Here is a 27837-nt window from a genome sequence, read left to right as displayed (position 1 = left end):
GGAGCCAAGCTCTCTAAGTTCTGGTTGCTGAGGGATTTGTTTCAAATCTCTGTATATGCCTAGATCCCTCTTCTCCCCACCCATGCCTTTGTTAAAACAATTTCCCAAGTACAGGTCATCTGAACAAAATGGGATTTATTCCTTTGAACTAAGAAGACCTTATTTCATGTGGAATGTGATAAGTGTCCCGGGAGACAAGTCCCAGCTTGCGGCATCTTCTGTGGACAGTCGGGGTCTCCTTTGCTGTGTCTGCACACTCATCAGAAGCCTTCCTGCAGCCCCCAAGAGAGGGCACTTCCCGCAGAGGCTGGTGTCCAAGGGAAGGTGTCTCAAGGGTCGATAACTTGGGCAACTTCAATGTTTCTTTGTTTGGGTTAGTATGGTCACTTTTGCAGGAGAGAAAGCTGTCACTCAGAAGGACCTTTGATCAGTTGATCTCTGGTTGCCTACGTGCATAACACACTGCCCCTCTAGTTGCTAATGGTCTCTATCCCCTGGGATGGCAAAGGGGGCTAATGGTGGGACTTCAGGTGTTAGGGAAAGTCTGAGGTTTGCTGCTGCCATTTGTAATAACCATCAGTTTTATATATGAGTGTAGGAGGGAAGGAATAAAGACAACCAACAAGAAAGGTTTTTCAAGGAACAACATCTCTTTATTTTTCTTCTGTTGTTGAAATGTTTCTTTGGATTGGAAACCAGGACCACTTTTTTGGTTAAAAAGGAAGCATGAATGTGCCCTCACACTCCTTTGGAGTGGCAGATCCGTATGTGTGTGTGTGTGTGTGTGTGTGTGTGTGTGTTGAGAATTCAGAAGGGGCTGTGTTTTGTGTTGGGTCCCAGCAGAATGGAGATGGGATGTGAAGAGTGGGAGCCAGAAGCAGAGTTACAGTGAGGGACCTGGTGGTTGGCAGGCATCATGGGGCTTCCACGGGGATTTGAGCCAATCGCATTCAGGCCCATGGGGGAGGGAGGACCTAAGTGACCTCCCGGTTATAGGGCGGACTTATTTACAGTGAGCAAAGGAAAAGAGGTCAGAGCACCCAGATGGAGTCAAAAGGGAATGAGACAAGGAATCATCTTCTCAGCATTCCAGCTCTAATTCTGCGTCTGGTTGGTGAATCTTGGCCAAATGTGTCCCCCTCTTTGGCTTTAGTTTTTTATTTGTAAAATCAAGACTTTGGACCATGCTCTTTAACCTCTTTTCAGCTTTAACAGTCAATTTTTAGATAGAGTTTTTCAAAAATGTATTTTTTTGTTTTCTTAAAATTAATTAATTAATTTATTTTTGCTGTGTTGGGTCTTCGTTTCTGTGCAAGGGCTTTCTCTAGTTGCGGTGAGCGGGGGCCACTCTTCATCGCGGTGCGCGGGCCTCTCACTGTCGCGGCCTCTCCCATTGCGAAGCACAGCCTCCAGACGCGCAGGCTCAGTAGTTGTGGCTCACGGGCCTAGCCGCTCTGCGGCATGTGGGATCTTCCCAGACCAGGGCTTGAACCCATGTCCCCTGCATTGGCAGGCAGATTCTTAACCACTGCGCCACCAGGGAAGCCCCCCCAAGATGTATTTTTATTAATTTTTATGAGCCTCGGTTTCCTGAGGAATTGGGAAAATAATATCTCTCCCTGAGCATTTTTATGAAGATCAAATCAAATCATATTTGGAAATGGACTTTGCAAACTGTAAAGTACTCTGAAAACATTAGTTTTCATCACCATTATGGTTATGATAATGTCAAGATAGGGGATTAGTGTATTACAAAAAGGCTATGTCTGAAATTATTATTTCCAAACAGAAACTGATTGCATTTCAGTCACGCTGTCTGTTTTATAAAAGGTAAAGACAAATGCACAGAGTCGACTCAGAACAGTTAGGACGCTCGCTCGGAGAACGGCGATGTTATCTTCCCGGGGTGGGAGGGGGCAGGAGGGTGGCTGACGTACAATTAATAATTGAAGTAGGCACAGGGTGTCATTCTGCAGGGCACCCTGCCCCCTGGTAACTCATCAATAAAATATTGGGTTCAGTTGTGTGCAGCCCACAGCTAATCTGAGAGCAACATTCTCACTTGGAAAAGCTGGTTGGCATGGGAGCCAGAGTGTCAGAAAAGCCTGTGGGTTTGGAATAAAAATGCCATGGAAAGAAATGAGTTTCCAATACCCCTTGTCTTACTGCGTCCGAAAGGACAGCCCTGAAATCAGGTCAGCAGCAGTCATTGTGGCCCCGGAAAAATTCCACCCATGGGGGGAGCTCCTCCTGCATGCTGTCTGGCTGGCCCCCCACCAACCCCGCCACCGCCCTGCAAGATGGCCACCTCCATCCCAGGAGTGGTCCGGACCCTCTGACTCAGGGTTGAATCTCCAAGGGTCCGCTGAGAACTTTTGCAGCCCCTTAAGTAAACCCACATGCTTTACTTTTTCTTAATTATCATTTTTCATTCTAAAAGGAACACCTACTCATTAAAGAAAAATTTGCAAATATAGACAAACAAAATGATGTCAAGACAAGGTAAAATGGCAAATGTCCACTATTTCAATAAATCACTGCGTGTTTAATAGTAACAACAAGCAACGTTGGAGTGCAGCAGAGGGCCAAGATGCTGAGTGTTTTAGATGCACCTTCACGGCATCTGTTATCTTCACGGCAGCCTTACCTGGTGGCATGGGTGACAATCTTGCAACTACACTCCAAAACCCCAAATGGTGTAGAAGCTGACGTTTGTTTTATAACTAATTTGGGGGCTAAACATGACCTGAAATGAGTCCTATTTATAGCCTTTAGTTATGCTACTTGGTGTGAATATTCATGTATTGTTACAACAGTATTAATGGGTTTAATTGTTGAGCACTGCCTCAGACCCCTCTGGGATGTTTTCTAGTATTTGGCATGTTTACCATATTTCTCAAATCTGAAAACTTCAGAATTCCAAATCACAACTGCTTCCTTTGCTATCTCCCTGTAGCTGGTGAAGAATCTGAGGGGCAGAATTTATGCCACTTGTCTGACATCAAACAGCTGAGGAGTAGTAGAGACATGATTCAAACCCAGGTCCACGCATCTCAAGAAACTGCCCTCGTAACTCTCAGCCCAGTACTTCCCAGCCTTTCCCATATCCCAACATACACAGAGAAGGATAACAGTTGTCTGACCCCCTGCGGGGAGAAGATGAGGCTGCTTGGGACCAGGGCAAGTGGTCCAGGCTGTCCCGACGGCGGCGGCCGCACCAGAGTCCTGCAGTCCTCACCCGTTTACACAGAGAAGGGTAACGTTGTTTGACCCACTTGGGGGAGAAGATGAGGCTGCTTGGGACCAGGGCAAGTGGTCCAGGCTGTCCCGACGGCGGCGGCCGCACCAGAGTCCTGCAGTCCTCACCCGTTTACACAGCCTGCAGCCCGCTGGCGGGGAGTCTGCCCAGACTTTCAACTTCCATTTAAAGAATAGGATTCACCCATCACAGGGCTGGGCAGTGATGCTTCAGGGCAGGAGCCTAGAACCAGAATACCTGGGTTTCAATCCCAGTGCCACTATTTTCTGGTTGTAAGAACTTTCCAGGGCAAGTTGCTCAAGCTCTCTGTGCCTCAGTCCTCTCATCTGTAAAATGGGGATGATAACATTGTACTTACTTCCAGCTGAGAGCAGCTACACTCACATGGTCCCTAAAGCAGGAGGGAAACAGTGGAGCTGGTGGTGGTGGGGGGGCGACTCTGAGCTCAAGATGATCCTCCTGGGAATTTCCTGGCGGTCCAGTGGTTAGGACTCGGCGTTCAATCCCTGGTCGGGGAACTAAGACCCCGCCAGCCATGCGTCACGGCCAAAAAAAAAAAATGATCCTCCTGACTTTATGGGATGGCGGATTGGGAGGTAGCAGGTCCTCAAATCCAGCCCTTGGATGAGTAGGTAGACACCCTTTCCTGTTCTCTAAGAGGGGCTGTACTTATCTCATGGGAAACTGTGCATTACCCGTGCAGGCTGATAAACAGAAGATGGGAGCAACCTGGATCAGCACTCAGAAGACGTCAACATTAGGCCAGAATACAGAGCTGCTGAGAAAGCCTCTCTCTTAGGCCTGAACATACATAGACTAAGCCAGCCCCCTATTCTGTGTTTCTCTTTGCATTTCACCATTTGGGGCACTCTACCTTCTGCCAGAGTTTATACTTGATGTTTCTAAGATCAAACCTAAAATGTCACAAGCAGGGTTCAGAGGGGAAAAGGTGAGGTTGGAGCCCCTGGCTGGAATATTATGCCAGGTTTGTTTCCAAGTTATACCGGGTTCCTGGAAATCACCTGACACTTGGAGTTCTTTGAACAAATGAGCGGAGTCAACTCAAAAGTAGGTGCACAGAAAATCTCTCTCTAATTTCAGGAAGACTGTCTCCCTTTCCTGCCCCCTCCAGCCTTATCCAAGGCCCAAGAAGAGGTGTGCTTCTCGACTATTCAACCACGGGCCAGTTGCCTGCTCCCGTCTCTTGCCCTTTACCCTTTGTATGCAAACTCTGCACGTCCACTGGGGCCGTGAAACGGGCTGGCCTGGGGGGCAGGCACTGCATGCTCTGGGGCTGGGCGTATGGGAGCAGAGCGAGGATGCCCACTTGGTGGGGGTCTCGATGATATGAGGGAGATTCTCGGCACTGCCTTGCCCCCCTGCTCCTCTGCTTGACGGAGCCCTGAGTGAAGCCATACCTCCCAGACTCGGGATGGGGTCTCCATCACCTCCGTCTCTCCCACCCCAAGGCTCAGCGTCACTGAATCAGGGGTGGGTTCTGGGTGAAGCTTCACGGCAACGGCCTCACCATCACCCCCAAACTGGCAGCACCCACGGCCCTGGGTTTGGCCGGATGCTTCCTCCCTGAAGGTCCACCCAGCCTAGGCAGACAGGACCACACTCTGTTTTTAGCCCAGGAACTTTGTCCTGAGTGCTAGCTCAGAGTTTAGGGGCAACCTCTGTCCCTGGTAGCCCTCTCCCTGGGGTAGGATCCAGCTCACCAGGGCTTGTCTGCTTACTGGAGCCTCTGCTGAGCTGTGCCCAGGTTCCAGAAGGGCCCTATGCTCTGGATTAGACCAAAGCCCGACGCCACACATCAAGTTTTCTCTGTTGGATACTGTGCTTTTGCAGCCCGACTGCCTCTACCGAGGCTGGCCTCTTTGCCGTGATGTTTGCTGAGTCCCTGACCCACCCGAACTCAGCTTCCCCCTCTATCCTGTGGCTCCAGCTCTCGGCATGCCCTGAGCTTTACCTTGTTTAAATGTCCCAGCAGGTTGGGCTGAGTAAACCTCGAGGCTTTCTCCGAGTCTTCGAAGATAATAATTACCCCTGACATTGGTTGAGGGCTTTGTTTACAGAGGCTTTCGCCTGACAACCTCTTCATGTTCCACTGGGACCTCCTGTATTTCTTTGATATGAGAACAAAAAGCATGGCAAACATGGCCACTCAAAAGTCAACTCCCTTTCTGTACTTTGTGCTTCTCAGGAGAGAGTAGTTTCCCTTCTATCACGGGGGTCTCACCCGAGATACCTCAGGTGGGTATTTCCTCCAGAGCGTATCTACTGTGGATTCATTACCTGGAGCTAAGTTTCTTTTAAATGAGCTGTTGTTAAGAGTCAAGAATTTAGATAATGATTAGGATTTCATACTTCTTCCATCATTTCAATCTCGTCCGTCCTTCCAACACAGAACTTACCAGAATAGCTTCGTGTTTGCACACATGGGCTTAGACAGGTGTAGATTCTTATGGAAGAGACAGTGCTTTCCTCTCAGTAGTGAACACAGGAAGAATCCATCCCCTAACTTCCCTTACGGTAAAGTGAGGCCAATGACTGCCTTCTGGCTGGTGACAGAGCAATAATGTAGGCGACTTTCAGGCCTGGTGCCCAAGACCTTCTGAGTGATCCCGCTTCCTTTCCCTCTCTGCTCTTCAGCTGGCTGGGTAGAGAGGATCAAGCAGAGGTATGCAAGTCCTAAGTGGAAGAAGACTAAGTCCCGAGATCATTGCCTGGAAGGCCTCTGCCCCACATGCAACAGGACATAAATGACAGCTAAATCTCTTATTTTGTTTTAACCACTAAGAATGGGAGTTATTTGTTACAGCACTTTTATTGACCAGTACAGTGCTGAGCCTAGTTCTAAAGCTACCTATAAGGTCTTGGGCAATTCCTTTCATTTTTTTGAGCTTTCTCACCTGTATGAAACTTTCCTGGCAGGCTTTGTGGTCATATGAGAAGAGCTTAGGATGCAGTCTTCCCAGGAAACAGTGTACCTGCCTGAACCAACTTACCCACCTGCTGACTTTCTAACTGTGGCTCCAGCAGATCAAGTGGCCTTGATCCCACCTCAGGGCGTTTGTACCTGTTAGTCCTTCTGCTTGGGTCACTTTTCTCCCAGGTTCCATGGGTTGCCTCTTTCTCATCATTTAGGGCTAATCCTTTGCATCATGTCCTCAAAGACACGGTGCCTCCAGCTCAGGCAGCGTCCTTGACCTCCAGTTCTTTATCACAACTGTCCTATCACAATTTCTCATTGCATCTACCCCTCTCTGAACGCAGAGTATTTATGTATTGGTTTATAGGAATATTATCTATTAACATTATCCATTAATATTATTGTGTGCCAGGTACCTGACAAGCGCTCAATAAACGGCAGTTCTTAATGATGAGCCCACTGTACTGAGTCTCTGTCTACAGGTCTCTCTTTCCCAAGGTCAAGGACTAGGTCTTACTTATCTTTGCTTCCCAATAAACCTTGTATGGAAGAGATGACCAAGAAATGTCTGCGACGGGAGAGAAACTCAAATCGTGTCTTCGATCTAGTGCATCCAAAGACCAACGAAACCATCCTTGTTCTAAAAAAAATTAAACCTTTTTATTAGTATATTTATTTTATATATAAAAGAAATACAAAAAAAGAAACACAAGGAAAACGCTTTTATGGCAACTCGGACTTGTCGGTGCCTTCGGCTTGGGCTCCCGGCTCAGGCCCGCTGGGTGTCAGCAAAGTCCGCCGGTTGTAATGGCCCTTGATGATGCCCGTGTTGTTCTCGTTTAGCAGCTGCTTCTGCCTTTGCCTGTTGAGGGACTGGACGAGGCCCAGGACGACGGCGGCCAAGGAGTACTGCCCGGGCAGTCTTCTCGGCGGCAGGATGAATGGGTTGGGTTGGACTCTTCCCAGGAGAAAGTACGTTTTGATTTTTCCTTCCTGTTCACTGATGCCCTTCACATAGATCTCCCCTCGGTAGTCAAAGGCAAAGCCCTGGTCCTTCAAGATGAGATAGGTCTCCTCGGGGACCTGGATTCTGCCGCTGACTCCTGTGCTGTCCATTCGACTTGCCAGGTTCACGGTTTTGCCCCAAATGTCATACTGTGGTTTCTTAGCGCCGATAACGCCAGCTACCACTGAGCCATGGCTGATGCCTGTGGGTGAACCAGAGAAACAAGAGGTGAGAGAAGAGGGACGTCAAGGAAGGGGCTGCGCCCTGCCTGGGATAGTGACCCTTAAATGAAGGATGTGATCTCTACGGATAAACTGCAGGGTCCAGATCCAGCGTCAGTCACTTATTAGATGTGTGATCTGGGTTGGGTACTTAACAGATTTGGACCTCACTTTTCTCACCTGTCAAGTGGAAATAATTAAAGGAGGATGAGATGAGATGATATAGGTAAAGCCACTGGTATATTACCAGACAACCAGTGAGTGCTCGAGAGACAATAATTGTTACTCTCACATGGAAGCTGACTTGTCTTAGCCTGCAGGATGGACAGGGCACTGATGTCGGGATGCTGGGACCACCTCTTGCCTCTGTTGTCACAGTGCCCTGAGAGCCTGGGCACACCTTTTCCTGCTCTGTCTTAGTCCACGTCCTCAGCATCATTCCCTGGGTCCATGGCAACAGCCTCCTGACACGCCTCCCTGGATCCCTGCTTGTCCTCCTGCAGACCATCCTCCACGCTGCTGCCAGAACCAGAGGGACGTTCTGATGCACATCTGATCAAGTTACCACCCACTTCAACACCTGCCACAGCTCCTTTTGCCTATGGGGTAAAGCCCCGGCTCCTTAGGATCACAATCCAGGGTTTCTCAGAACTGGCTCTTGCCTAACTTGCCAGCCTCATTTTTGTCACCACCCTCTCCCTCACCTTTGCACCGTATCCATACTGCACTGCTCGAGTTCCCCTAACCTGCTGGCATTTCCACCTCTGTGCCTTTGTCCCTGGCTTTCTCTCTGCTTGGACTGTCATTTACTCCCAATCCCACAGGTTATTTGGTAGATCACAATTTCAATACTTCCTCCTTTAGGAAATGCAGACTTTTTAAAAGGAATGACAGTATTCCGCTAAACACATTCATGGGCATATATGTCTCCTTTTACTAGACTAAGGATTTCTCATTCATTCTGCAAACGTTGACTAGGCATCTACTATAAAGCAGACACTGTTCCAGGTATGGGGGATATGGTGGGAAAGAAAAAAGACATAGCCCCGGCCCTCATGGAGCTTATCTTCTATTGGGGAGAGACAGAAAATAATTTTAAAAAATGCAATATAGTATCAGTGAATGATAAAGGTGATAAAGAAAAACCAATCAGGTTAAAGGGAGAGAAAAATATAGGAGGGTGTATTTTGGAGTAGGGTGGTTAGGAAAGGCCTTTCTGAGCAGAGATCTAGAGAAGGTGATAGTATAAGCCATGCAGATACCTGGGTTAGATCATTCTAGGCAGAGGGAAAAGCAACACGCACACACACACACACACACACGTAGAAGATAGAACTGACTGTGAACTTCGAGAAACAGCTCTCGCAGAATGCACAGGAATCGCAAGGACGGACATTGCCCTGAACCTTGCAGAGCCCGTCCCTAACCACTGTCCCATTCGCGTCTCTTCTTACTACTATGAGGTAGGCAGGGGAGGTGATAATATAACTCCCAGTTCGCACATGAGGAGACTGACACTCAGAGGGTTCAAACGACTTGCCCAAAGTCACAGAGCCGGTTACAGCAGACCCAAAACACAAAGTGAAAGGCCCAATCCCGTTGGGAACATGATTTTCTAACCTCTGAACCATGCCAGGAGAAGAATGTATCACACCAAGGGTTGGCCTTAATTCCAGCAACATCTCCTGAAATTACACAGCCTTTGTTCAAGGTTATAGTTCTGCTTTTTTGTTCCCAGTTCAATCATGTATTCAATGATTTCAGAAAGGACATGTAAGGTTGTTGGAAGATCTGGAAACAAGCCCTGAGCACCCCATCCATAGATCAAAATATAGAAATATCACTTATTTAGTCCAGTGAACAAAGGCATGTGGCATTCCTTAGATCTGACAAGTCAGGTATGGGTATTACTTGACCCTTTATACTTGAAAGCTGCTAAGGGAGAACCAAAAAAGTAAAATGGCATGCCAGCCAGAGGATATCTAAGGCATGAGGACTGCCGTAACATTTGTTTTAGGCTGCACGCTGGCTGCCAGAATGTCACTGGTCTCAGGAAATCCTGGAGTCGCTGCCAGGATGACCATTTGGTTGTGTGATCGTAGGCTAGTTACTCCCCTTCTCTGGGCCTGAGTTTGCCCATCTGTAAAACGTGAATGTGGACTAGAGCAGGGGCTTTCAGACTATGCTTGAGGAGGCCCCCTCCAGACTCCACAGAGATGCTGAAGAAATTAACAAGTTATACAAATTGCAAATGACTATTATCACATAGCCGTGACTGTTGTCACTTTGCACAAGGGTGTCCCTAAGCCCAAAGGAGGGTGAGCTGCGTGGCCGAGTGAAGAGCTATAAAGCTAACTGCCTGTCCCTGGCTCAAGTCAGCATGTGACATCCTCAGGAACAGAATCCTGCTTTCGGCTCAGGGTGTTATCCAGGAGAACGGGAGAGTAACGCATTGACCTCCAGTATCTGGTGACATAGAAGACGGGAGGAAACGATTGATTAGACAGCTACCTCTCTAATCAGGGCCTTGTGTGGGTGGGATTCTGGACAAGTTGGAGGACAGGTAGCCGTGGTCTATCAGTTGCTTGGTATTTCTGCACACAGGCCAAAATCCTTCCACTGCTTCCAGCATCTTGAGTGAGAGGAAGCCCAGACAGGTCTGTCCTTGGCCAGGTCACACTAAATCTGCTGCATTTTGCGGGAAAAAGCTCCCCTGGCTTGATGCCCAGGGCACGGGAGGGCTCGATAGAGCAAGGCCAGCCAGCTCGGTGGGTCCCCGAGGTGCCACACTTCCAGCTGCTACTCACCAATCCGGAGCTCAAAATTGTTGAAAGAATGCTTGTTGATCTCCTGTATGCTTTCGGTCAGGGCGAGAGAGAAGTCGGCCAGGGCGCACAGATGTTCCCACTTATCTTCACATTGCTGCAGCAAACATGAGAGAAGAGGTCATTCGATGGGGCAAACAGGAACATTTCTGCAGCAGGGGTCTTGTCTGTGTCCTACCTCACCCACACATGCCTTCAAGGGAAATAAGCAGGTGTGTGAGCCCTGTACACCTAAGTCATCAGAGTCCAGAAACACAGGGTACCAGGAAATTTGCTTCAGAGAGTGTAATATGTGTGACTCTCAGATTCCATTCCCCACCCCTACCCTTGTCTGTTCAAGTTGATGCTGTTCACGTGTGTGTGTGTGTGTGTGTGTGTGTGTGTGTACATACTCTTATGTTCATATATGTGAGGTTTCCAATCTAGGAACCATGTCTATTTCCTTTGAAGTACTCACAGTGTCTGTTTAAGAGATGTTTCACATAGACATTTGCTCTCTGAACCTCAGTCTCCTCATCTATATAATGGGGATAAGCATAGTTGCGCTGCCTACCTCATGGGGACTGAGTGAGGTTGTGTATGTGAAAGAATTCTGTGCCCCTCTAGAGCAGAGGTTGGCAGTCAGTAAAGGGCCAGATGGCAAGTATTTTAGGCTTTGTGGGCCGTGTGGTCTTTGTCATGACTACCCAACACTGCCATTTTAGCCAGAAAGGAGCCATAGGCAAAATATAAATGAATGCACGTGGCTGTGTTCCAATAAAACTTTATTTACGAAAACAGATGGTGGATACGTCAGATCACCAATATAGCAGTTGGGATGATTGTCTATCAGTATTTCCAAACCGAGGTTATTTTTTAATCAGTACTTCTAATGCTAGCATCCAGTGTTTACACGTTCTACCATCGCCATCACATCAAACTAAAACCTATACAATGTTAATTATTCACATTTAAATTTGTTTTTGGAGGTGGTGATGCTGAGGAGAAAATACTTAAAATTTCATCAGAAGCTCCGAAGTCAATGAGGCCTTGAAATACAATATTTGATAAATGTTTGTGTATTTGTGCTTTGGGGGTATAATTTTAAATTATAACTACAATATATACTCTGGTTTAATTATACTTCATTAAACTATTTATATGAAAGAATCATATCTAGGTTTCAAAGATTCACTTACATATTCCTTGACAGCTACTGGCCCAGTACAAAATACACGTTTTCTATATTTACCCACATTGTTGCCAGCTGTACCTAACAATTCCCTTTTTTCAAAAAATTTATTTTATTAAAAAAGTATTTTTTAACATCTTTATTGGAGTATAATTGCTTTACATTGTTGTTAGTTTCTGCCGCACAACAAAGTGAATCAGCTATATGTGTACATATATCCCTATATCTCCTCCCTCTTGCGCCTCGCTCCCACCCTCCCCATCCCACCCCTCTAGGTGGTCACAAAGCACCGAGCTGATCTCCCTGTGCTATGCGGCTGCTTCCCACTAGCTATCTATTTTACATTTGGTAGTGTATATATGTTCATGCCACTCTCTCACTTCGTCCCAGCTTACCCTTCCCCCTCCCCGTGTCTTTAAGTCCATTCTCTGCATCTGTGTCTTTATTCCTATCCTGCTTCTAGGTTCTTCAGAACCATTTTTTTTTTTTAGATTCCACGTATATATGTTAGCATACGATATTTGTTTTTCTCTTTCTGACTTACTTCACTCTATATGACAGACTCTAGGTCCACCCACCTCACTACAAATAACTCCATTTCGTTTCTTTTTATGGCTGAGTAATATTCCATTGTATATATGTGCCACATCTTCTTTATCCACTCCTCTGTCGACAGACACTTAGGTTGCTTCCATGTCCTGGCTATTGTAAATAGAGCTGCAATGAACATTGTGGTACGTGACTCTTTTTGAATTATGTTTTCTCAGGGTATATGCCCAGTAGTGGGATTGCTGGGTCATATGGTAGTTCTAGTTTTAGTTTTGTAAGGAACCTCCATACTGTTCTCCATAGTGGCTGTATCAATTTACATTCCCACCAACAGTGCAAGAGGGTTCCCTTTTCTCCACACCCTCACCAGCATTTATTGTTTCTAGATTTTTTGATGATGGCCATTCTGACTGGTGTGAGGTGATACCTCATTGTAGTTTTGATTTGCATTTCTCTAATGATTAGTGATGTTGAGCATCCTTTCATGTGTTTGTTGGCAATCTGTATATCTTCTTCAGAGAAATGTCTATTTAGGTCTTCTGCCCATTTTGGGATTGGGCTGTTTTTTGATATTGAGCTACATGAGCTGCTTGTATGTTTTGGAGATTAATCCTTTGTCAGTTGCTTCGTTTGCAAATATTTTCTCCCATTCTGAGGGTTGTCTTTTCATCTTGTTTACGGTTTCCTTTGCTGTGCAAAAGCTTTTAAGTTTCATGAGGTCCATTTGTTTATTTTTGTTTTTACTTCCATTTGTCTAGGAGGGAGGTGGGTCAAAAAGGATCTTGCTGTGATTTATGTCATAGAGTGTTCTGCCTATGTTTTCCTCTAAGAGTTTGATAGTGTCTGGCCTTTCATTTAGGTCTTTAATCCATTTTGAGTTTATTTTTGTGTATGGTGTTAGGGAGTGTTCTAATTTCATTCTTTTACACGTAGTTGTCGAGTTTTCCCAGCACCACTTATTGAAGAGGTTGTCTTTTCTCCATTGTATATTCTTGCCTCCTTTATAAAAAATAAGGTGACCATATGTGCGTGGGTTTATCTCTGGGGTTTCTCTCTTGTTCCATTGACCTATATTTCTGTTTTTTTGCCAGTACCATACTGTCTTGATGACTGTAGCTTTGTAGTATAGTGTGAAGTCAGGGAGCCTGATTCCTCCAGCTCCATTTTTCTTTCTCAAGATTGCTTTGGTTATTCAGGGTCTTTTGTGTTTCCATACAAATTGTGAAATTTTTTGTTCTAGTTCTGTGAAAAATGCCAGGGGTAGTTTGATAGGGATTGCATTGAATCTGTAGGTTGCTTTGGGTAGTATAGTCATTTTCACAGTGTTGATTCTTCCAATCCAAGAACATGGTATATCTCTCCATCTGTTTGTATCATCTTTAATTTCTTTCATCAGTGTCTTATAGTTTTCTGCATACAGGTCTTTTGTCTCTGTAGGTAGGTTTATTCCTAGGTATTTTATTCTTTTAGTTGTAATGGTAAATGGGAGTGTTTCCTTAATTTCTCTTTCAGATTTTTCATCATTAGTGTATCGGAATGCAAGAGATTTCTGTGCATTAATTTTGTATCCTGCTACTTTACCAAATTCATTGATTAGCTTTAGTAGTTTTCTGGTAGCATCTTTAGGATTCTCTATGTATAGTATCATGTCATCTGCAAACAGTGACAGTTTTACTTCATCTTTTCTGATTTGGATACCTTTTATTTCTTTTTCTTCTCTGATTGCTGTGGCTAAAACTTCCAAAACTAAGTTGAATAATAGTGGTGAGAGTGGACAACCTTGTCTTACTCCTGATCTTAGTGGAAATGGTTTCAGTTTTTCACCATTGAGAACGATGTTGGCTGTGGGTTTGTCATATATGGTCTTTATTATGTTGAGATAAGTTCCCTCTATGCCTTCTTTCTGGAGAGTTTTTATCATAAATAGCTGTTGAATTTTGTCGAAAGCTTTTTCTGCATCTACTGAGATTATCATATGGTTTTTATCCCTCAGTTTGTTAGTATGGTGTATCACATTGATTGATTTGCATATATTGAAGAATCCTTGCATTCCTGGGATAAACCCCACTTGATCATGGTGTATGATCCTTTTAATGTGCTGTTGCATTCTGTTTGATAGTATTTTGTTGAGGATTTTTGCATCTATGTTCAACAGTGATATTGGCCTGTAGTTTTCTTTTTTTGTGACATCTTTGTCTGGTTTTGGTATCAGGGTGATGGTGGCCTCGTAGAATGAGTTTGGGAGTGTTCCTTCCTCTGCTACATTTTGAGAAACATACTCCTTCTCAAGAGTTTGAGAAGGATAGGTGTTAGCTCCTCTCTAAATGTTTGATAGAATTTGCCTGTGAAGCCATCTGGTCCTGGGCTTTTGTTTGTTGGAAATTTTTAATCACAGTTTCAATTTCAGTGCTTGTGATTGGTCTGTTGATATTTTCCATTTCTTCCTGGTTCAGTCTCAGAAGGTTGTGCTTTTCTAAGAATTTGTCCATTTCTTCCAGGTTGTCCATTTTATTGGCATATAGTTGCTTGTAGTAACCTCTCATGATCCTTTGTATTTCTGCAGTGTCAGTTGTTACTTCTCCTTTTTCATTTCGAATTCTGTTGATTTGAGTCTTCTCCCTTTTTTTCTTGATGAGTCTGGCTAATGGTTTATCAATTTTGTTTATCTCCTCAAAGAACCAGCTTTTAGTTTTATTGATCTTTGCGATCGTTTCCTTCATTTCTTTTTCATTTATTTCTGATCTGATCTTTATGATTTCTTTCCTTCTGTTAACTTTGGGGTTTTCTTGTTCTCCTTTCTCTAATTGCTTTAGGTGTAAGGTTAGGTTGTTTACTTGAGATTTTTCTTGTTTTCTGTGGTAGGATTGTGTTGCTACAAACTTCCCTCTTAGAACTGCTTTGCTGCATCCCATAGGTTTTGGGTTGTCATGTTTTCAATGTCATTTGTTTCTAGGTATTTTTTGCTTTCCTCTTTGATTTCTTCAGTGATCTTTTGGTTATTTAGTAGTGTATTGTTTACCCTCCATGTGTTTGTATTTTTTACAGATTTTTTCCTGTAATTGATATCTAGTGTCATAGCATTGTGGTCGGAAAAGATACTTGATACGATTTCAATTTTCTTAAATTTACCAAGACTTGATTTGTGACCGAAGATATGATCTATCCTGGAGAATGTTCCATGAGCACTTGAGAAGAAAGTGTATTCTGTTGTGTTTGGATGAAATGTCCGATAAATATCAATTAAGTCCATCTTGTTTAATGTATCATTTAAAGCTTGTGTTTCCTTATTTGTGTTCATTTTGGATGATCTGTCCATTGGTGAACGTGGGGTGTTACAGTCCTCTACTACTATTGTGCTACTGTCGATTTCCCCTTTTTGGCTGTTAACATTTGCCTTATGTATTGAGGTGCTCCTATGTTGGATGCATAAATATTTACACTTGTTATATCTTCTTGGATTGATCTCTTGATCATTATGTAGTGTCCTTCTTTGTCTCTTGTAATAGTCTTTATTTTAAAGTCTATTTTGTCTGATATGAGAATTGCTATGCCAACTTTCTTTTGATTTCCATTTGCATGGAATATCTTTTTCCATCCCCTCACTTTCAGTCTGTTTGTGTCCCTAGGTCTGAAGTGGGTCTCTTGTAGACAGCATATATACGGGTCTTGTCTTTGTATCCATTCAGCCAGTCTATGTCTTTGGGTTGGAGCATTTAATACATTTACATTTAAGGTAATTATCGATATGTATGTTCCTATTACCATTTCCTTAATTGTTTTGGGTTTGTTATTGTAGGTCTTTTCCTTCTCTTGTGTTTCCTGCCTAGAGAAGTTCCTTTAGCATTTGTTGTAAAGCTGGTTTGGTGGTGCTCAATTCTCTTTACTTTTACTTGTCTGTAAAGCTTTTAATTTCTCCATCGAATCTGAATGAGATCCTTGCTGGGTAGAGTCATCTTGGTTGTAGGTTTTTTCCTTTCATCACTTCAAATATGTCCTGCCCCTCCCTTCTGGCTTGTTGAGTTTCTGCTGAAAGATCAGCTGTTAACCTTATGGGGATTCCCTTGTATGTTATTTGTTGCTTTTCCCTTGCTGCTTTTAATATTTTTTGTTTGTATTTAATTTTTGATAGTTTGATCAATATGTGTCTTGGCGTGTTTCTCCTTGGATTTATCCTGTATGGGACTCACTGCATTTCCTGGACTTGACTATTTCCTTTCCCATATTAGGGAAGTTTTCAACTATAATCTCTTCCAATATTTTCTTAGTCCCTTTCTTTTTCTCTTCTTCTTCTGGGACTCCTGTAATTCGAATGTTGGTGTGTTTAATGTTGTCCCAGAGGTTTCTGAGACTGTCCTCAATTCTTTTCGTTCTTTTTTCTTTATTCTGCTCTGCTGTAGTTATTTCCACTATTTTATCTTCCAGGTCACTTATCTGTTCTTCTGCCTCAGTTATTCTGCTATTGATTCCTTCTAGAGAATTTTTAATTTCATTTATTGTGTTGTTCATCATTGTTTGTTTGCTCTTTAGTTCTTCTAGGTCCTTGTTAAACGTTTCTTGTATTTTCCCCATTCTATTTCGAAGATTTTGGATCATTTTTACTATCATTACTCTGAATTCTTTTTCAGGTAGACTGCCTATTTCCTCTTCATTTGTTTGGTCTGGTGGGTTTTTACCTTGCTCCTTCATCTGCTGTGTATTTCTCTGTCTTCTCATTTTGTTTTACTTACTGTGTTTGGGGTCTCTTTTTCACAGGCTGCAGGTTCGTAGTTCCTGTTGTTTTTGCTGTCTGCCCCCAGTGGGTAAGGTTGGTTCAGTGGGTTGTGTAGGCTTCCTGGTGGAGGGGACTGGTGCCTGTGTTCTGGTGGATGAGGCTGCATCTTGTCTTTCTGGTGGGCAGGACCGCGTCCGGTGGTGTGTTTTAGGGTGTCTGTGACCTTATTATGATTTTAGGCAGGCTCTCTGCTAATGGGTGGGGTTGTGTTCCTGTCTTGCTAGTTGTTTGGCATAGGGTTGTCCAGCACTGTGGCTTGCTGTTTGTTGAGCGGAGCTGGGTCTTAGCGTTGAGACAGAGATCTCTGGGCGAGCTCTCGCCAATTGATATTACGTGGAGCAGGGAGGTGTCTGGTGGTCCAATGTACTGAACTCAGCTCTCCCACCTCAGAGGCTCAGGCCTGACACCTGGCCGGAACACCAAGACCCTGCCAGCCACATGGCTAGGTATGTGGGGAGTTTCTTGCCTTTTGGGAGGTCTGAGGTCCTCTGCCAGCATTCAGTAGGTGTTCTGCAGGAGTTGTTCCACATGTAGATGTATTTTTGATGTATTTGTGGGGAGGAAGGTGATCTCCAAATCTTACTCCTCCGCCATCTTGAATGTCCTCCACAATTCCCTTTTTGATCACATTTCACATCCTTTCTACAAGTTCTAACCATGCCCACCATTTAAGAACTGATTTAACTGTCATTACTTTTTGATAGTATTTTTATTGTAAAATATAAACCTATTTGTATATTTTTAACACTGGAAATATTTGACAAAGCTCAGATTCTTTACCACAGTAATAAAGTCATTTTAATGAACTTGTTGTATAATGATTTAACTCTCCCTAATTGTTAAACATTTACTAAGCAGGACTAACCAAGTCTTCAATAGATAGTACTATTACATATATGCTGTGCCTATAAAGATATGGCATAATGGTAATATCTAGAATATTAGTGTGTCTATTTGAGAGAACCATTGCTGAAAAGAGATATTTCAAATTTTCTTTGTATAGGATTTGAAATGTGTCGCAATTTGCAATGAAATTTGTCATTAAAGGCAAAAATATCACCAATCCTTTTTGTAATTTGGAAGCACTTAGGTCACTCTCTATATATTATTATACTTCTTTGCTCTCCCAACTCTTTGCTTACATTTCTTAGCTTAGACTGCACACTGGCCTGCAACTGTTAATTTACATCTCTGCCAGTCCCTAGTTTGTGAATAATATAAGGGCAAAATAAGATTTATTCATGTTTGGGTCCTGAGTTACTGGCACACCTATAGAGTTCAACTAGACAACCCTTGCATTTTATAAGAATGTTTAAATTTAAAGAGGTTAAGTGATTTGCCTCAGAAAATAAAACTGCATGTTGACAACAACAAAAACCAGAAACAAACAAACAAACAAAAAAACAGATGGTGGGCTGGATTTGGCCTGGGGGATGTCTTTCTGGACCCCTGTGACACAGTGATGTGCACATGTACCTAATGACTATCAAGGGTTTCTTCTCAGATAGTCTTGGAATAGTTCTAGGTTTTTAGCTGGAAAGCGAGCAAAGAAGGATGAGGAGGAATAAGGATTCCTTTCCCTGGCAGCTTATGCCCATTTCCATAGAGCATTTATGGAGGACCTGCCAGGTGCAAGGCTTTGTGTGGCTAGCATGACTCTATCTCAGGTAATTCATCCACGGGCCCTGGCAGGTGGATGTTAGTTTCCCACTTAACACTAGTGTCTGGCACAGTCACCTCTCAAAAAAGCAGAGCTATTATTATTATTTAATTAGTAATAACAGAGCTATTATTATTATTTAATTAATAATAGCAGAGCTATTATTATTACTTTTGGAGGAGAAAACAAAAGTAAGAATAAAACAGGCTAGGATCAGGGATTTAGTAACACCCGCAAATAAATCATAACCAGGGTATTTCTTGGTCCTGATTTTGTTCATCAAGTGAACAGCGAGGTTCAGAATGAAGCCTAGAGGCTTCTCAATCATAAAGAAACATCAGTGCACCCAGTAGAGCCTGCTTACCTCGGGAGCAAAGGTACCTCACACACCTAGAATATCCACTTCATCGGATTTTCTCCCTACCTGTCCCCAGGTTTCCTGGTGATGACAGCCCCACCACCTTCAGCGACCTGACCAGAGTGAGGTCCCTGCCATAGGCTGTGGCTGAGTCCAAAGCATTCCTTTACCTGTTTGTCAGGTGACAGGCCTGACACGGCCATGTAGGTGCTGCCGATGGTCTTAATCTTTTCAATGTCTTGAAACCGGTCTTCACCAAGCAGCTGAAACAGATCCAGGCAACAGTGTCAGCCCTGGTATTTGTGCTTCCAGCAGCCTGGGGCTCCCGGAAACAGGCCCCTGGCCCACAGCGAGAACCACCTTAGACTGGTTGAGCATCCTTGAGGTAGCCACTTTTCTCTCTGAGAATCAAACATTCAGGCTCTCAACAGATATTTATTGAGCACCTGCTAAGTGCCAAGTGCCAAGATGGGTGTGACCAGATACTCTTTAAGGACTAGATCTGTTTCTAAGAATCTCTGAAATAAACAAAGCTATCTTATTAGTTTAAAGAAGAAATTGCCAAAATTCCCAAATCCATCAACACATCCTTTTGGCTTTACTCTCAGTATGTATTTAAAAATCTTAGCATTTCCTGCCAGTACCCTGGTCTAAGCCACCATTAGTTTACACCTGGTTATTGTATTGCAATAACGTACCTAATCCCAATCCTTACCTCCACACTCCCAGCATGGCAGCCAGAGTGATCCTGTTTAAATGTAAGTCAGACCATGTCCCTGCTCTGTGGCTTCCCGTTCTACTCAGGGTCAAAGCCAGAGTCTTCACCATGCCCTGCAAGACCTGCCATGCCCTGTCCCCTTCGCTCACTCTGTTCCAGCCACACTGACCTCCTTGCTGATCTTAACAAGCCAGGCCTGTTTCTGCCTCAGGACCTTTGCATTTGCTGTTCCCCTGTTGGGATGCTCTTCCTTCAGACAACTACATGGCTCATCCCTCACCTCTTCCAGGTCTTTCCTCAAATGTCATCCCAGTGGGGTCTTGCTGATCACCCCATGCAAAACTGAACACAATATCCTGTCCCCACATACATATTCTCATCTTCTTCCTGCTTTATCTTCTCTCCTTAGCACTTATCCCTGACTGTGCTTATTTACTGTCATCTTTCCTACTAAAATGTAAAATTCCTGGAGGCAGGTATTTTTGCCTGTCGTATTTACTACTCAGCACCTAGACAGAGCCTAGCACACAGTAGGGATGAATGAATACCTGTATGGAAGAATGGGTACCATCCTTGCCATTTCCTCCATCCTCACCTGCAGTTTGGATTTTAATGCTAAGGAAGGGAAACCTTGGTCTCTTGTTTAGCAACTGTGCTAAGAGAATAATGCTCTCTCTGCTTGTCCCCCCACCCCAAAAGTCCATGTCTGAGTCCCTGGAACCTGTGGATATGTTACCTTACGTAGTAAAAAGGACTTTGCAGATGTGATTAAGTGAATGATTTTGTGATGGGGCAATTTCCTGGGTTATCTGTGTGGGTTTGTAATAATGAAGAACAAATCTGACTCCGTATCAGATCCGTTTCTTTTACTTTAACCTTTGTATTCTATTGCTTTTGCTATAAGTTAATCACTAAAGTGATGCTGCCTATAGGCTTAAAGTATACATAATGGCCCATCTCCAGGAACCCTGCGTCTCATGCCGGAGGGTTAAGCTAAAATACTTTACTTTAAGCTCACAGGAATCATCCTGACCAGGTCCACCTATGAATGGCTGCAGGAAAGAGGAAATTAACACATCCCTTCCGGAGTCTGGCTGGAACCAGGACATATACAACAACGTACTGCTTTCTTTTCTTTTTACTTTGCCTCCTCACTTCCCCCTCTTTCTTCTATGAAAGAAACTAGCATCCAAACGCAGGCAAGATGGTTCTTTAGGACACTAGTCCACCATCTTCTCTGTCTGCTGGCTTTCTGAATAAAGTCGCTATTCCTTGTCCCAGCAACTCGGCTCTCGATTTATTGGCCTGTTGTGTGGCAAGCAGTATGAGCTTGGACTCAGTAATGGGCTCAATGTAATCACAAGGGTCCTTGTAAGTGAAAGAGGAAGGCAGGAGGCAGAGAAGATGTGACGGAGGAAGCAGAAGTCAGAGTGATATGATTGCTGGCTTTAAAGACAGAGAAAGGGGCCACAAGCCAAGCAAGACAGGGACCTTTAGAAGCTGGAAAAGGCAAAGAAAGAATTCTCCCCTGGAGCTTCCAGAAGCAACACTGCCTTGCTGACACCTTGATTAGCCCCGTGAGATCCATTCTGGATTCTGACCTCTAATCTATAAGAGGATGAATTGCTGTTATTTCAAGCCACTAACTTTGTGGTCATTTGTTACAGCAGCCGTGGGAAGCTAATTCAGCAACTATTCGCTGAGCTTCTACAATGTCTGATGAACAAGACACATGAGGTCCTAGCCATCACGGAACCAACAGCCCAGGCAGGGGTGTCAGATGTTAGATAAATCATCACACTAACATGTGTCCTAGCTCAATTTTAGTAAAGTTTATGGTGGAAACATACCGGGAGTAGGAATAAAGAGGATGGATGATTTTGATAACATCTGGAGGGTCTGGGATGGCTTCCCTGAGCAAGTGATTTCCAATTTCAGTTGTAAAGAGTGAGGGGGGTTTTTCTAGCCGTGGAGCTTGTGTAGTAGGAGGTGGGGAGCACGGAAAGGGTTGGCAGGAGCGTCCAGACATGCCTTTGCCTGCCCACCCCCCTCCCTCTGCCTGCCTACAGCTGCACTTCCCCAGGTTCCTGGGGGAACATGGAACTCTTCCTTCCTCTCCTCTCTTTGGAACTACTTGGCTGAGGGCCAGTTTCAGGTCCAGGCAAAGCTACCTCCTCTTCAGAAGTTGATCAGGAGGCAGCAAGAGGCTTCGCTATTTCATTTACTAACCACACGGCAACTCTATCCACTCTCTAGCTAAAAGTCTCTGGAGTCACAGTGGGGTTCCTAATCAGCCACTTGTTCATCCTCTAGTCTGCGTGGAGCCCCGAGATGTGAGAGGGCTCTTCAGCCTTCGATGAGGCCGGGGCGGGGGCAGGCGGTGAGGAGCCCTGGTGCTGGGCTATTGCAAACCCAGTCCTGAGCATGTGCTCCGTGCAATGTTCAGCCTTCCCCGAAGCCAAGTTCCTGTGGCAACGGCATCAGCAAGAAGAGCGGTATGGTTACTGAAGGGTGTCTGGCTGGAGCTTAGTGGGGGCAGAATCTAGAGGGTCTCTTTTGACCCAAAGAAAGAAGGCAGGTCCGGGTGACCCGAGGACCCACGTGAGAAAGGCTGACAGTGCTTGGGGTTGGCAAGCCAGGGAAAGCCTTTTTTCCCCCCCTTCCTGTTGACTACATTCTCTTCTTTCTTCCTTCTCCTCTGCTTCCTGTCTTCTTCTTCCTCCCCTTTGCCCCTCTTCTTTTTCTTCCTCCTTCTCGTCTCTGCCTCTCCTCTCTCTCCTCTTTCAGCTCTTCCCCATCTCTCCTTTTTCCTCCTCCTGGTCTAGAGCTCAGCCTCCTGGACCAATTCCTTCTCTAAGCCCCTCCAACTTCCCTCTGCAAACACCCATCTCTACCACTAGGGGCGCTGTCCCCCCATCTCTTTATTGGGAAGACTCGAGGGTATCTATCGATACAATTTGGGGCACCAAGATACAGACTTACTTCAAATTTATTTATTTCAGTTTAAAAACATGCAAGTGAGAACTTTTGGGTTATGGGGTGCTATAGATTTTAAAATAACACAAAGCTTGGTGTCTCAACCTTCAGTCAGATTGAGCTTTTTAATAGAGCTACTATTTAAAAAAAAAATTTTGGAAGTATGTTTTGGATGGGACTAGCCCATCATCACCTTACTATTTGCCAGATGGTTTCTGTCTCCTATGAGTTAATTAGTTGACTGGTCACTTTAGTAAGCATCTGTTATAAGCATCTCTTGTGCTCTAGGCACAGTAGGAGGGCCTGGGGACTTAACAGAATACATAAGAGTATAATTTCTATCTTCACGAGTTAATGGCTTAGCACAGAGAATGGGATAAAGGTACCATTACCACAGAATCACCCTCCATTCTCCACATTGAAAGGCCCTCTATACACGTGTACTTACCACTGACTCCTTGTGTAAAGGGAACTCATAGTCACTCTGTCTCTCACTGGACTGTGAACCCATGAAAGGCAAGAAGTGACTGTGTCTTATGTATCTTGACTCCCATCCTCATTCCTAGGACAACTAAAACGGCCATTGTTGAGTTTATGACTTCAAAACCAGCACCATGAAATGCCAGTTAAGTGAAGATCAATGCACATGGTGATTAAAAATCAAAACAGGATGGCGGACCTGGGTTCAAAACTTGGCTTTGCCACTTAGTGGTGTGTGACAGTGGGCCCTCTTGGTGTCTCTGAATCTCAGCTTTGCTTATTTATAAAATGAAGGCTAATAATTCCTACCCTGTGGATTTGGTGTGAAGGAAAAACAACAACTAAATGTTATCTATGGAAAAAGTCAACATGTGGTAGACACCTGTGGAGATTAGTAAGAGGGGTCTCTGCCCCAGAACTAAGAGGCAGATTTGTAAACTGAAGGGTTTCATGCTCTATGATGGAAGATTTTTCAGAGTGTAAGTTTTTCATTGAAAAAAGGGTGACAACATTTACCTGGGTAGAGGGGGGATTAGAAGAGGCTTCACAAGTAGAGATGATGCTTGAATTGACTGTTACATGAGTACTAGGTTTTCTGCTGGCTGTGGAGCCAAGGGAGAGAGGATGGGGTACAGTGAAGGTGGCATGATTTCTAGGTGGAAAGAGCAGTATGTGAAATGGCCAGGTGGGCTTGTGATGGCTTCTAAGTAGTGAGATGGTGCTGGATGGTGGACCAGGTGGCATATGGTGGGAGGTAAGGCTGGAGAGGATACAGGAGCAGTACGTGCAAAGCCTCGGTGGCCTTCTGAGGAACTGGCAAAGGGAGACACCAGTGGGTTTTGGGTTTCAAAGGAATGTGACAAAATACTCCAGCTTTTGGTGGTTGGTGATGGTCAGATGCAGGAGGGTGAATGGTAAGATGACTGTGGTCATCCAGGTGAGAAACAATATGGCCTAAAGCAAGACAAGGGCAGCTTTGACTGTGAGATGGTGAGGGGCAGATCTGAGGGCTATTCAGAAGAAGGACTCCACAGGACTCTCTAGATGGAAGGTGGGGATTAAGGGAAGGAACTTTGTTTAGGGTGATGGAGTAGATGCCGTTGGTACCCAACTCAGCTCTCCTTTATGGGGCCATCCTCCAGGCTGCCATCAGGGCTGGCTGCTGGCAATGTATTGCTGTACCCATTTTTCGGGAAGAGCCCTGGAAGCCCCCTGGCTGGCAATGCCTGGGAGATCACACATACCCACCAGGGCAGCCCATGGCCAATGGCTGACCAATACAGGTGTACAAAAGCCTTGCCTCAATGGTGACCACTCTGTGGTACCACTGATACTCCTGAGCTCCCTGGGGGATCAGGCTGAGGAGGCTAGACGTTAGCTGAACCCATCTTTTTGCTTGGCTTCTTCCCTGGCGTTTTCCCAATTACTCACTAACTTCCCATCTCAGGTTTAGGCATGTGGATGGACACAGGTGTCCTACTTCAAGCTGGGGGGTGAGGAGGGTAAGACCCACTCCTGCTAAGTCTATTAATGTAAATAAAGTTCAGCATGAGCATCCCCCTTGTTCCTGGAAACTGGAAGAAGAAAGTACCATCTGGGGTATGTTTATATTTTGATTAGGTCTCTGACCAAATGCTAATTGATGGTTTTATCTTTGGTAATTTGAGCAGATGGAGAAATGTCCCCATCAGTGCCCAGTCTCTGTGATGCCACTGCCTGCGTAGCACTGGCCTCCGATCAAGTCCTGCTTTTGCCATTTGCTACTTACGAGATCTTGGGTTAAGTTTCCAGCCTCTCTGAAGCTTACATTCCTGATCCTCCAGGAGCGAAGACAGGGTTTATCTTGTGTGATAATTGTGTTAACTAAATTAGATGATACATGTTTGTGTTTACAATGCAGTCTGGAATTCTTTAAGTGCAGAAATTGGTTACAATGAACAACACAATGCTATGACAACACGGATGCTTATTTGTGATTGTAAATTTCTCAGGCTTCTGTTTACCTCATCGAAGTCGGCAATGATCTCATTCAGCAGGCGTAGGCATTCCACTCCTTGGTTGTTCATTTCAGTCTGAGAGTAGAAGTCTGCAAACCCTGGGATGGAGGCAAACATCACCCCAACGGCATCATAGGATTGAGAATACAGCTCCTGGACAGAGAGACACACAGAGGGAGCCAGAAACAGTCATCAGAGGTGAGGGTCTGCCGTGATGCTCTCTGTGTGTACCTGCACCTGCAGCCATGCCCAGGTACCCACAGAGAGGACAGAGAACGGGGGCTCTGACACCATCTCATCGACACCTTAACGTCATCACCATGTGGCCCGCGACCATTGAAAATTCATGGTCTCCAGCCTCAGTTGGGCCCAGAGTTCTGCCTGCCCATCATTCTGTCCTTGGTCAGCTTCCTTTTCTGTTCTCCCCGATGGCTAGTCCCAACACACACCACTCTCCTTAACTTCCCTGTGCACTTGATTCCCCTCAGTAGATGATCTTGTCTCTGAGGCTCTCACGTTCCATACTCATACAATCAGGTAGTTCATTGTATTTTCATCTCTTCTGCTTCAACTGCAGACAATGCATTTTCCCTTCTCCTGATGAAGATCAATGCTTCTTCCTCATCTCTCGATCCCCCTCTAACTTCTTCAGCAACGTCCTCCTACAGTGATCCTTTTCTTTCTTCTTTCTTTCTCCTCTCCTCCTCCACTTCCTGTAAGTGTCCCCTATAAGAAAAAGTACAAGGTGCCCTGGAGCCTGCAGACACTTGTGACTACCAACCTCTCTTCATTCTCATCCAAACTTCTCAAACTAGTTTTCTCCACTGCCTATTCCTACTTCTCTCCATGTCCATTCACATCTCAGGCTGAAATGAAATGAAACTGGAGCAGGTCAGACTGCCAGCCAAAATGGGAAAACCTCTACACGAATCCCTGTCCAAGTCTTCCTGGACACCCCTGCAAATTGGTGTGGTGATCACACCCAAGTTCATAAATCTCCTGACTCTCTATGCTCTAGTTATGCCGCATCTGTTTTCCTTGTGCCTGGCCCCTTCAAGGATTTATTTTTTGCTTATCTACTGTCTTAAATGTTGGTGATTGCTATGGTTCTGTCCTTGACTCACTGCGTGGTTCAAAGTTTACATACTTCCCTGGGCTATCTCGTTCACTCTCAGCCTTTCATGTGTGAGTCTCTAAAATCCTATTTCCAAGTCGGTTCTCCTTGGGCTTCAAGCTCCTGTGTCTCATGCTGGGTTGCCCTTGCGCTCCTCAAATCATAAATGCTGCACCTGAATGCATTTCCTCTCCACCTAAACCTGTTCCTAATCCTTCATTCTCTGACTCAGTTGGTGGCACCAGCATTGACAAGTCATCAAAGTTAGAAACAGAGTCAACCTTGACTCTTTCTTCCCCATCATATTCAGATTCAACAAATTACCAAGGCTGCCTGGGTTTCTTTGTGTCTCCTAAATATTTTTTTCTAACCCTCCCATCATTTCTTTCTATCAGGCCCTTCCTCTTTTCCTCCTTGGCTATTAATATGAGAGCCTCGTCCTGGGTTCAGGACTGGTCTTATCTCATCCAAAGGCATGCTCCATATGGCGGCCAGAGTGATATTTCAATGATACAATATTGACCATGGCTCTCCTATTCTTAAAGCCCTCCAACTGCCCTCAGGACAAAGCTGAGACACATGAGCATGACATATATTCACATATTCCTGCACTCCCCTCCTCCTGTCTCTTCAGCTTCATTGCCTGCAATTCCCTGTGTTGGACCTTGTGTCCCAGAAACACCGAAGCATTTGTACTTTTTTTGTCCACTGTAGCGGATGCTGTAGGTGCCCTGCCTGCTTTCTTTCTTCCAAGGTCCGGCAGTCAGCCAGCCCTTGCGTTTCTTTGCATGGAGTTTTTCTGTGGCCACTAGAGGGCACTCTGCCCATGTGAGCTGCAGGCTGAAAGCTCCAGGAAATCAATGCCCCCTCAGGAGCTGCTCTTAACAAATGACTGATGGGAACAGGTGTAGAGTTCTCAGTAACTTCACACCTTGGGCCAGATAACTCTGAGGGATGCTTTCTACACCATCGTCCGAATTCTCCACTGGGATTCAGCTCCAGTCGCCCACAGAGGTAATTAGTCTGATAATCCCTCATTAATGGGTTACTTTCCTTTCCCTACCTTCCTTCTTACTCTCCTGTCTACCTGGGTGGGTTTCCTGGGACCACTTCCAAGCAAATTACTTGCACTCGAATCTTTGTCTGAAGGTAAGCTTCTGGAAGAAGCGAAACGAAGATGCACACGCTTCAATGCTTTCATGTTTACTATCTGTCCCTGGATGGGATATGTTCTTCCTTCCTTGCAGTTAGCAACCCTAACCAGGCTAACTCTTGTTTTCTGCCTTCACTAGCCACCTAGGTACCCTGTCTTCCTGCAAACCTTCCCAGACTCACCGATGGGGGCAGGAGACTGACTCGGGCTGTGGCAGCACCTAGGTAACTCTACACAGAGCCCTCGCCACCTGCATTATCGCCTTTAAAATGTCCATCTCTTCCTTTATGTGTGGAGCCTGCGAGGGCAAAGACTCCATGCCATTTATACCTTAGTGCGTTCTCATCATCCAATTAGTATGCTTTGGATGCCTGCATGCCCTATACAGGGTCTGGTACGAGGTAAACACTCAACATTTTGTTGAGCTAATGACTCCTTAGCCTGTGTAGGAAACATTAAAGCTTACGAAGCACTTTCATATGAATTCAATGCTTTAGCCCTTGCAAGTACCCTGTGAAGCAGGTACGATTATTATACCCACTCTACAGATAAGGAAAATGAACAGGGAGGAGTTAAGACATTGGGATCGTGCTGTTGGGAGCAGAAGAGAGGGAGGTACAGACGTCCAGGGTCTTCATCACTCT

The 27837-nt window shown here is 44.9% G+C and overlaps 1 protein-coding gene across 3 annotated transcripts in view; it reads right to left on the bottom strand.

The window, feature by feature from the left end:
• Window positions 1-5341: 5341 nt before the first annotated feature.
• Window positions 5342-27837, bottom strand: part of ADCY8 (adenylate cyclase 8) — a 230034-nt gene continuing 207538 nt past the window's right edge. For all 3 annotated transcript variants that reach the window (XM_082363043.1, XM_082363044.1, XM_082363045.1), the window contains 4 exons: window positions 24933-25079; window positions 18926-19018; window positions 10229-10343; window positions 5342-7402 (listed from right to left, as the gene is read on the bottom strand). In XM_082363043.1, coding sequence (XP_082219169.1) covers window positions 6918-7402; window positions 10229-10343; window positions 18926-19018; window positions 24933-25079 — 840 coding nt within the window. In that variant the 3' untranslated portion in view covers window positions 5342-6917. The remainder of the gene's footprint in view (window positions 7403-10228; window positions 10344-18925; window positions 19019-24932; window positions 25080-27837) is intronic.

This window comes from Balaenoptera borealis (genome assembly GCF_965194805.1).
Source record: "Balaenoptera borealis genome assembly, chromosome: 17".
In the NCBI taxonomy this organism is placed as follows: Eukaryota; Metazoa; Chordata; class Mammalia; order Artiodactyla; family Balaenopteridae; genus Balaenoptera; species Balaenoptera borealis.
The sequence above is the reverse complement of the archived record's forward strand: the minus strand, read 5'-3'. Positions and strand labels throughout refer to the sequence as shown.